Below are 11,271 nucleotides of genomic sequence, written 5' to 3'. Positions count from 1 at the left end.
TGCAGAACTTGGCATTTATCCCTGTTAAAATTCAAAATGGCTGTCTCCAGAACAGGCAGGGCAAGCCTACAGTTACTGTTGGAGTGCAATCCAACAGTTAGTTCCTGACATACCCAACACCTGCTAGGCTCGTGCTGGCAGGGGAGAAAGGAAGATGGAGTGGTATTTGCCACTCTTCCTCCTGGGTTGTTGGTTTCTTCAAAGCGATTTCCACCCATTGCGAGCAGTGGGCGGGAAAGAACTTAGACCAGCTCCAAGGCTGGTCTAAATTTTAGACCCTGTCAGGGACATGCTCAAAGGCTGGGAGGGTTTGGGGTACTGTGGTTCCAGAGCCTCCCCCACTCTGCCCACACCACGTCCATGATCCTCTCCCTTTCCCTCCTTCTCTGACATCAGCTCCAAAATTGTAGAGGTGAGGAGTGCGGTTTTTTCTGTGGGGGGAATCCAAGATCAGTGCTCTGTCTCCGACCGTGGTGGGGAAATGCTGATGTTTCCTATGGTCCCTGGGATGCCGCCCCATGGTTCTGCACGTGCTCATTTTGAAGTGAGGTCTGTGGAAATAAACTAGTTTTGCTTCCAAAGAAATGTGCAGGACTTCAGTGTAAGAGGGTACAGTTTATTTAGTAACAATGTGTGCCAAGTAGAGCTTGTTTGGGAAAGGAAATTGGGACTAAAACAATAATATTTTCTTTAGGAATTGCCATACCCTTTACAACAGTCCGTATTAACATAATCTAAAATAAAATATAATATACATTATAGCCCCCAAAAGGCAAACATAGTATTTGGTTAATGGGTATCCTGAAAAATCCAGACCATATCTACACCACAGAACTGATCAATGCTTTTGTTAAGGTGCTTATTACTTATGGACTTACAGAATGTTGCAATATATACATATATGCAGAGTATCATTTCATATTTATATATGTATATTTAAACTGAAGAAACAGGTTGAGATTGCTGAAAAACTTTATAATTTCTAATCCATAAAATGAATTTAAAATATTTAATATAAAACTTCTAGAAAAAAATGATCAAGTTTAAGGTTTTTTTTTTTACATACTATAGAAAACATTTCCAGTTCTTTTCTTAAGAATGAAGTGTTCTTTGTTGGTTGGAGTCTATTTTGTGCACCTTAGTAAGATGCCATGTGGACCAAAGAGTGTTTAAACAACTGTGCATAGTGAGAGAGTTCCGTCACTCGGTCCACCATGTCTTGTAAGGATGCTGTGCTGGGATAATTCAAGGCAGCCATCTTGGTTGACATGACAATGCTTTTAAGCAATTCACAAAGCTGGTTGCTGGAGTTCATTATACTGTTGCGTATTTCCTGAGCCGTCAACTGCCTCGTCAGGGTATCCCCGATGAACACCAGTTTGTGAGCGCTTAAGATGACAAACTTGCTGTGAGCAACAAAGATCCTTGGCGGCTGCGCAGCACTAATGCAGCTAAAGAAGGCATCAATGGCATTTAAGAGGGAAATGAAATGAGTCTCGCACTGGTCTGAATAAAACAAAAGCAGTTGCCTTTCTTGGGAGGCTACCAGGCTGTTCACAGGGTAAGGGCCTTGAGGTGGCTTCCATTTTGAGATGTCGTTTTCCACCGGCTTTGTGATTTCTTGCTCCAGCCACTGGAACTGATTCAGCTGAAAGGCAAGCAGGAGAGTCAATGCCACGTACTACTCTCAGTGCACAATGGAGCATCATTCCCTTTAATAGTGAACTCAGGGGGTTGAGTGCTGAGAGGACTGGGGCCAAAATGGGGCCACTGAGAGACAAGGGAAGTATTGGCACGCTCAGGGGAACCCTGAGATAAACCAAAGTACACCACATTTTTAAAATGCTTTTACATCATGCCTTTGCAGTTGTCAGTCTGCAGGCAGGGACTGTCATGTTTTTAATCTGTGCCTAGTAGATTTTACGCACTTTATAGACTAATAAAGATGATGATGATGATAGACTGAGCATGCTCAGTGGCCTCCAACAGCTACAGAATGGTGAGTGTTTTTTTGGAGAAGAAAAACAGAAAAACACAAGGGGATGGGGAAGAGTGAACTGGCTTACAGCTTATAGTATTCTGGAGGAGGCCATTATTGGTTGACTAGAACCCTGAACAGGAGCACTCCTTTTAGGGGGTGAGGCTGCACTGCAACATGTTGTTGGCAGTCCCCCATTGCTCTAATTGTTATTTACAGACTTGCTTTGCTAATAATTTGATAATAATGCAGCCATTTGGGATTTCTGCCCCCAAATGACCCTTGGCTATCATTGATACAAACAAACATGACAGCTATATCTCTGGGAGGCAAAAAAGAAGGGCGCATCTCAAATTAGTGCTGACTGGAAGACGTATTGCAGGGATGGAGAATAGTTCCCTATCTGGTCTGCAGAGGCTTGGGCTCCCTCTGTGGTCCCCTCCCCCTCCTCACACCCTGCCCCATGGTCACTGCTGCTGCCCCTCTTGTGCGGCGCTCCCCCTCCCAATGGTGAGCGATGTGAAAGGAGAACCCCCTTGTTATCTCTGACCACAGATCGGAGATAACAAGGAGATTCTGGACGAGTGCACCCTGCGTGTCCTTTGCCTGTCCTGCATGGGGCAGGTGAAGGACAAGCGAAGCCAGAAGCACACTTGACTGGCACTTTCAGGTCCCCATTCCCTAACATCATCCAGCAACCCAGCCCCCAGAACCAATATGGTTCCCCACCCTTATTGACTAAAAATTACCATCACATTTTGACAAGCTGCTTTCTTTTAACCCAATATCTCTATGCATCCTTCTATTTCAACAGCACTCATTCAGAGTCCCAGTTCTCTGAAGAGACCATCCTGTATGTTTTTCATTCAGAACCTGTTTCACTTTTGCCTTTCCTTTTGCTCTCCTGCCATTTTGGGTGTTGCCCTTCCAAGCCTTTACCTGATGGTGCTCCAGCTGCATCTTGTTCTGCTTGATGATATTTTCTTTTTCTAGCAGCTCCTTCTGTTGTCTTTCAAACTCTTCCTTCCCCTGAATATTTAAGAAACAAAAAGCCTGACGTCACACAAATACATCTCTTGAGATAACAGTCAACCAATTAACTTAGCTATTTATTACACAGCAGGTATTTCATTATGTTCTCATTCCAGTTTTTATTACCAGTAAAGAGAAAATATGCGAGAACAGCAAGAATTCATGGCTGGAAATGATCTGAATAAAAGGAAATTGCACAGAGTGAGGATTCCATGTGACCAACAAGCAAAGCAGGGGAAATGAGATAAAGGGGAGAGGACAGAATTTTGACTCGCTGGCCATTTGCTGGGTGGGGGGGCTTCCCTTTTTATTCCCACTGAGTGGTTCAGCAGGAGATGGAGAGAGGCAGAACAGCCTGTTACTGCTAGGTCATACCCCAGTCTTCCCCAACCTGATGCCCTCCAAATGTTTTGGACTGCAACTCCCATCATTCCCAGCCAGTGCAGCCAACTGTTGGGGATGGTGGGAGTTGTAGCCTAAAACATCTGGAGGATACTATGTTGGGAAGGATGTCATACCCCCAGGAGCTGCAATCCAGAAGGTGGCTGCTGGTGTGGGATTTCTGCCCTTCACCTGCACAGCTAGAAGTGGAAATGAGGAAGAGCTGGGAAGATCAAGAGGGGGTGGTGACCATCTGCTAGGAAATGAGGGGACAGAAGACATTTTGTTGCCTGAGGCAAAGGGCCAAGATGGCGCCCCCTCCCAAATCCATGTATGGACAATGACTGGACTTTCAGTTGAATCTTATTTCAAAACTGGTGATTGGATAGCATTCTCTACCAAACTCAGACTAGTTTAGGGGCTCCGGGACAGGCTCTGTGCCATATATCCCTTTGTCCTCTAATGGAGGGGAACAGCCGAAGAGTTCATGAGGACAGCTGGGTGGCTGCCTCTGCTGCCTCTCTGCATCTGCTGCCTCAAATGGTCACCTCACTCTGCCTAATGGTAGGGCTGCCTCTGGAACAGGGCCCATAATTACACATCTAACTAGCATTGAAAATATCTCTGAAAGGTCCTGACAATCAGGTGGGATATGTGCTTGGAGCTTTTTAAGTTTAGAAAAAAGGAGGGTTTATAAAGACATAAATGGTCCAGGGGAGACTATGACCTGGTTTGCACATAACACTTAACCCATGGTTTAACCCATGGTTAACCCATGGTTTGTTGCCCTACCCAGGATTTGTCTGGCAGATGATCAGACAACCCATTTTGTTGGTTTCCCACCTCCTCCAAACAACAAACTTGATTATTTCCTTCCTCCTCCACCTGGTCCCTCCCTATATCCAAATGCCTTTGTTGTGCTGTAGTACTGGCATGTAGAATGGCTGGGTTTTTTTTTTACTGCTCTTGCTCACCACCTCTGTAACCTGGCAAAACAACCCATGAGCAACCGACAGTTCTATGTTCACTCGTACTGACAACCCATGGTTTAAACAACCCAGAGTTCACAACCCAAAGACAAACCATGGTTTCCCTTTCTGGGTTGTTTGCAGTTAATAAATCATAGTTTGGCTGGGTTCACACATCACGATAATCCCAAATTCAACAATCATGGGTTAAATAAGCCATGGGTTAGTGTTCTGTGTAAACCAGGTCTACACTAGACAGATATTTTTCTCCCTTACTCATAATATTATTTATTTTAAAAATGTATAAATTACACCTCCATCTCAAAAGTGATTTCAGAACAGTGTACATAAAAACGGCCTAAAAACAATACAATACAATACAATAACCTAAAATCTAAACATCAAAAAGTAAAATCAAGAGGCATAAAACTTTCAACCTGCTAAAAAGACAGAAACATGAATCTGAAAATGGTTCTTTTACAATGTTTGTGTAAATAAAAAGGTTTTCGCCTGGTGCCAAAAAAGAGTATGATGCTGGCACCAGGTGTATCTCCAACAGGAGGGTATTCCACAGTTGGGGCATCACCACCAAGCAGGCCCTCTCTTTTTTAAATATTAAGTGCACTTCTCTTACAGAAGGATAAGAGACACCCAAAGAAATTATTTGATGGTAAGCTCAGGACTGACAAAAGGAAGCAATTAACTGGTTGTAGCGGAAATGCGGAAGATTGTTGTTATTTTGAAGAGCGGTGAACAAATAGTTCCTTCTCATGTCTAGACTTCCAGTTGTTGCTTTTAGTGGTTAGCTAAGCTTCTCTTCCCATTAGTTCCCAGGGCCAATTATCTGTTTGAGACTGTACAGCTCGAGGCTCGTAGGTAAGCCTCTGTCAAGATCTCAAGGTTAGGCCACTTGTTAGCAGAGTAGCTGGGGTGGGAGTTATCTATGCTGGGTTATTGCCAAATATCCTTGAAGTCATTGGACTATGTCCAGAATAGGAGAGATCAATGAGATAGTATAGGTATCCCTGGGAGATCCCCAATTCAGAACCTAGATGCAAGCCGATCTGGAAAGAGTGCTGCGTAAGCCAGGCCACTGGAGTGTGTTTGTCACGGATTAAGGGGGTTTCCAGTGATTGAAAGGATGCAAGTTCTTGCTTTGAAATACAGTGCTGCAAGGATTGTGTTCTCCTTTCTTCTGTTTTAATTACTCTATTAATTTGCTTCTGTTTAATAAAATCTTTAGCCTTCACCCATTAGTGTGTTTATTGTAATCTGAATTCTAAAAAGAACTGTTGCCTCTTGGCAACGCACTGGTGCAATCCGTCTCCACAAGATGTCGAGGTGGCCACTAGTTAAGGGGCAATTAGACAAATTCACAGAAAATGGCTCAGTCAATGGCGATTGTCCATTGCAGCAAAATGGAACTTCCATGTTCAGAGGCAATATGCCTTGGAATACTGGTTGCTGGGGCAAAGAGCAGGCGAGGGGTGTGGCCTTCATGCCCTCCTTGTAAGCATCCCAGAGGCATTGTAATACTCTCCCACATGAAGTTTGAGAGGCAGAAATGGCGGCTAGTTTTAAACACATCTTGAAAACACACAGGCTGTTCCTGACGCATGAGAGGCTCTGCTACTACCTTGTTTTATTTTTTATGGTGCTGTAATGTTTTTCATTGTATATTATGGTTATCTTGTTTTCATGTTGCCGTATTGTATTTTATTGTGAATCGCTTAGGGATTTTAATATATTAAGCGGTACAAAAATATTATAATGAATGAATGAATGAATGAATGAAATAACATTGGGCTGGCTGGGAGTGGAATGATGGACATGGCTCGATCAAGCAAGGCAGTTCACCTGCGGACTCACCTGCAAGTGCACGTAATCATAATCATCCATCCAGCTCTTTCCTGAGCCATCGCTGCCATTGCATTGGTAATGCTGGTCTTTAGACAGAAGTGGTGGCAATGAACTGCAGGACTCCTGGCTTTTCTCTCCAGGATGCAAAGTCAGGGCCTGGGGACAGTCGTAGACATAATCTGCAGCCGGCATAATCCTCTCCGATGTGTTTTTTATGTAGGAGTTGCAAGGCCCTTGCTTGAAGAGCACCTCGGCGTTAACGCTGATGCTGGTAGTCAGCTGTTTAGCATCATCTGGGATCGTCCTGGCCACCATAACAAACCGATCCAGGTCATCACATTTGGTCTGGGGTTTGTTGAGTGCCAGGACGTTCAAGGACCAGCTGCAGTTATTCAGGTCATGGCTCGTCTGAGTTAAAATCTGATGGGAATCTTCCAACCTCTGCAGCTCCCTCCTCATTTTATTGTAGAGGCTGAGTTCAGAGAGGAAGGAAGCATTGGCTGTCGCCCCTTTGGCAAAATGAAGGTAGTCAACCAGAGATTGCTCCACCTTGTCAACCGCAGTGTGGACCTTGTTGATGTGTTTGTCCATGTACTCGTAAGACCGCCAGTCAGGGCTGACAAAGGCCATTAAACCTGAGACGGCAGCCTCCATGGTGTTCTGATGCCAGTAAAGCCTCTCTATGGCTGTGTCAGGATCCAACACGAGCCTTTTGTCCTGAGATGGAGTGGCTGAAAAGGAAGATTCTTTGGACGTTGTGGAAGAGGTGGACATGTTACTCCTGGTGCTTCCTGTGCTGGAAAAAGACAACCTGTTCATCCCGTCAGTCACATCTGGCAGTCTTTTAGTGTCCTGCGTCACCTGGGGGGGCACATCGTACACCCCCTCTTTTCCTTCAGGGTTTAGACTCTCACCAAATCCCAACTGCGGCCCAGGGAATGGGACTCCTCGGGGGGTATCATAGACATCTGTCTGGGGAGCTATCTGCTGCCCAACAAACTGGGTTTGGTGGCTCACTGGGATGTCATATAGGCCTTGTGGGTGCGTTGTTAGGTCCAAGGAGGCAGCTGGGTTGTAATGGCAATTCTGTACAGGTTCTTTTACAGCTGCTTTGGCTGTGGGAGGAGGGACGTCGTACACGCCTTCCGGTCTTGTCTCCTGCTTTAGGCAAGCAGCCGAATCGGGCGAGCATCCTCGGAGATCTGCATCATCTCTGCATGCAGAAGGGGGAATGGCATAGACCTGGAACATAAAATGCAGAGCTGTGAGCCACAGAAGGGCACTGTCCCCATAATGGGGGGGGGGGGGCTATAGCTCCAAGTAATTTCTTACAGCAGTATCCTATGCTGCCTACATGCCAGCGGAACCCACTGCTAGAGCAAAGGGGGTCTAGTGGTTCTAAAAGCAACCCCAAATGAGTGGAAACACTAGTTTCTGGAATGGGGCAGGTTAGCGCAGCTCGCAGAAAGGAGCTCCCCTGCCCTGCCCTGCTCTGGAAACAAGTATTTTCACTTGTTTCTGGGGTTACTTTTAGAATCCCTAGCTCCCTATGGCACTAGTGGTGGGTCCCGCTGGCGCAACTGAATTAGTGGGAGTGCAGTGGCCCTGTTGGATACTACCCAGAGTGAAGACACCTAGAACATGGGCATATCTGCATAAATGGTCATGCTGTTCTCAAAGGAGGCAAATGCATACTTTGCTCCTGTGGAATGCTCTCTGGCTCAGCATGGTCGTGTCCTGTGCCACCCCAGTAAAACCAGCATGCAAAAACCACGTGGGCTGGAGGTACGTTGTGGCTGTTTCTCAGTGTCTAGGGAAGGTTAGTGCTGGTGTGGGAAGTAGTCACATAATTCATCACATCCAGACGGTTCTTCCACAGCACCGTTGACCAGTACACCATATAACCTGACCACATGGAAGCAAACGTTTTTGGGCTGCAGTGCGGTCGAGGCCAAATGGAGCATGCAATGGAGCACATCTTGCACAAAATGACAGCAGAGGGATGTCATCTTATCTTATGCATGGATGGGTGCTGGTCATGTATGGTGCCAACTTCTGCCAGGAACATGATCATATCATGGCCGGGCAGGGGCACTAAACAGATTGGCCAGAGAAAGCTGAAGAGAACTCCTGTGCTGAAGAAGATGCCCATCCATACTTTAAGGGAGTTTACTTGCAGAATATGGGTCTATAATAGGAATTACTGAAGGGAGACAGAATATTTTTTGCTGAGTTTGACCTTCTGACTGCAGCAGAATCAAAGTCTAAAGTTCTCAGGGTGTAGTTTGCACCCACCAAAGCCGGGAAAGAAGATCAGGGAAGGCCAGGGGACCCAGGATGTCTCTCCAAACCAGTAACAGTGTAGCATGGGGATGACTCAACATCAATCCCCTACTGCTCACCATACAGATATTAACACGGTCATTGTAATGCTTTGTGTCAATGACTGCTATGTGTAAACCTGCTCAAGCTGCTTCCCTGTCATCACCTATAGTAGAGGGAAAATACCTCAGTCAGCCTAGCCAGCAGCAAGAGAAACTCCACACAGAGGAGAAGGCCTGTGGCCTCGGATTTATATACTGAGACTTGTCCTTAATTTTACAGATTATAAGCCCAAAATGCAGTGCCAGCAAGAGGATCTCTCTTCAGTGTCTTGGTGGGAGAAGAGGACCTATACTGGAGCATCTAATGAATGCTCCTAACTTCTGAAGCATCTTGTGGGATATGTGTGTGTTCTTGCTTTGTGCTCTGGTGGATTACATATGCACCACCCCACAGCAGTGCCAATCACACAAGTGGGTTGCACATGAGCGCACGCCGTGATGTCAAACTTACACATGGGTTTGCACTCATGCAGTCCAAGCAATCACAGCTTGCACAGGACCAATGAAGGAGTGAACTCCTCTTAGGTCAGGGGTGGGACCCCAGATATTGTTGGACTGCAGTTCCCCTCAGCCCTAGCCAGCATGACCAAAGGTGAGGGATGATGGAAGTTGCAGTCCAACATCCCCCAGAGGGCCACACATTCCCTATCCCAGTCTTAGGTGAAACAGACAGATACAATCAGCCCATTGCATGTGTGTCACTTCTAACTCTAATTACAAGAATGTCTTCGTAAGGCTAGTAATTATGCTCCGAACTATCTTTATCACAGTTTTTTAAAATAAAAAATAAACATAAATGAGCTACGAGCTTGAGGGGAATGTTTAGAGGGCTATAGTTCAAAGCACTCCCTGCTCTTCTTCCACCTCCTTTTCAATGCAAAATGTGCTTTTTGTTTAAACATGCCTCCAACCCAGCATGAAATTACATGTTTGCTTTAAACGGAGCAGCAATATGCTTACCCCTTTTGCAGGAGGGACATCGTATACCCCGTGAGCTTTCATATCACTCATCTGAGGGGCTTGCGCAGCACCTTTAAATGATGCAGGAGGAACATCGTAGATCTAAGGGCACAAAAGAGAAACCTCGTGATTAACTGCCATTTCAAATTAATCCAGCGCCAACCCCAGCCACTCTTTGCTTGGCAATGGTCATGCATTCACTCTGTAATTCCTGTTACAAACAGGATGAGGTTTGGGGTTTTACTCTCTGTTGCGTAGCTTTCTAAACACACACACACACGCACACACACACACACACACACACCAAGACATTTCCAGACCATACCACTCACACTTTTCTAAGAAAAACATGCAGGACCAGACCTTTTATTCCTCTACTTCTGGAAAAGAATGGTACATTTGGGTAGCAACTGGGCTCACACGAACATATGATGGCAACCAGTTATACAATCAGCAGAATTAAATGGTAAAGCAGGGGTGGGCAACTTGTGGCCCTCCAGATGTTTTGGCCTATGCTCCCCTTACCCCTCACCATTGGCTATGCTGGCTAGGGCTGATGGGAGTTGTTGTAGGCCAAAACATCTCCAGGGCCACAAGTTGCCCACCCCTGTGATCAAGCTTTTCTTAGATTGTATCACTATAGATGTGGGTTGTATGAGTTCAGGTGCTTCACATGCACACAAATTCCCTGTACCTAGAAAGCGAACACATAATGGACAGAATGAGCCAAGAACTCATTTCTCCGACATGCTAGGGTTAAACTACACATTACATTAAGCTGTATTTTTTCCTTTTCTTTAGAGTAACTGTAGCGAAGCTGTATTTTTTCCTTTTCTTTAGAGTAACTGTGCGCAGCTCTGATTCAGGTCAGGACCAACGGGCACCAGGACAGGACAATTAAACCTCCCCTGGGCCATTTGCTGCCCCAAATTCCACCCCTGCGTGTGCACAGCAATTAAAAAAAAGACAGATATCCATTGGTGTCAATGGAGGATTTTTAATCCGTGTGTGTGTGTGTGTGTGTGTGTGTAAACACATGGAAGCAAACTGGCGTGTATGTGGGAGGTTTAATCTTCCCCTCCCACAGGCCATGCTGGTCCCAATGTGAATGGGGCTATGTGCAGTTTACTCTAAAGTAAAAGAAAATATGAGGTTCAACTACATGCTGTGCCAACCATTCCCTAGCCTGGTGCCCTCTAGATGTGTTGGCAGAGCTGGATGGGGGGTTCTGGGAGTTGTAGTCCAACATAGCAGGAGGATACCATTTTGGGGAAGGCTGCACGACGCAGTTAACATAATGTGTCCTCTGAGCCCTTGTTTACACTTACAGGGACTTTTGGGGGTAATGGAGCAATCATACATGTGACTCCTCTCCTTCTCTCTCTGTCGGTACAGTCCAGGAAAAAAAAATACTGTTGGATTGTGCTGACAGTATAAACCAGGGACAGGCAACCTGTTTGGGCTGTGGGCATATTTGACAATTTGAGAAACTGTCCTGGGCACCATCACAAAATGGCTGCCATAGGCAGCATGGCAAAGGACAAGTCACCTGCTCCAAAGACTGAGCAGGGGGTAGAGGTGGGGTCTGAGCCCCAACATACTAAACAACTCCTTTGAACTTACAGTTTTCAGCACCAACAGAAACCTATTTGCCTAAGCGATACCAGCTGCCTGTAAGAAACTGCTTATTTACGTCAAATAAACGGGA

At 45.7% G+C, this 11,271-nt stretch overlaps 1 protein-coding gene across 2 annotated transcripts in view; it reads right to left on the bottom strand.

Annotated features, from left to right (window-relative positions):
- Positions 1-597: 597 nt before the first annotated feature.
- NEDD9 (neural precursor cell expressed, developmentally down-regulated 9) overlaps positions 598-11,271 on the bottom strand; it is an 83,435-nt gene continuing 72,761 nt past the window's right edge. For both annotated transcript variants that reach the window (XM_084850333.1, XM_084850334.1), the window contains 4 exons: positions 9,564-9,665; positions 6,229-7,461; positions 2,918-3,007; positions 598-1,648 (listed from right to left, as the gene is read on the bottom strand). In XM_084850333.1, the coding sequence (XP_084706459.1) occupies positions 1,139-1,648; positions 2,918-3,007; positions 6,229-7,461; positions 9,564-9,665 (1,935 nt within the window). In that variant the 3' untranslated portion in view covers positions 598-1,138. The remainder of the gene's footprint in view (positions 1,649-2,917; positions 3,008-6,228; positions 7,462-9,563; positions 9,666-11,271) is intronic.

This window comes from Heloderma suspectum, chromosome 4 (genome assembly GCF_057233095.1).
Source record: "Heloderma suspectum isolate Gila_16-S chromosome 4, 16-S_ref, whole genome shotgun sequence".
Classification (NCBI taxonomy): domain Eukaryota; kingdom Metazoa; phylum Chordata; class Lepidosauria; order Squamata; family Helodermatidae; genus Heloderma; species Heloderma suspectum.
Note: the sequence above shows the minus strand (reverse complement) of the source record. Positions and strands in the feature narration are given on the sequence as shown.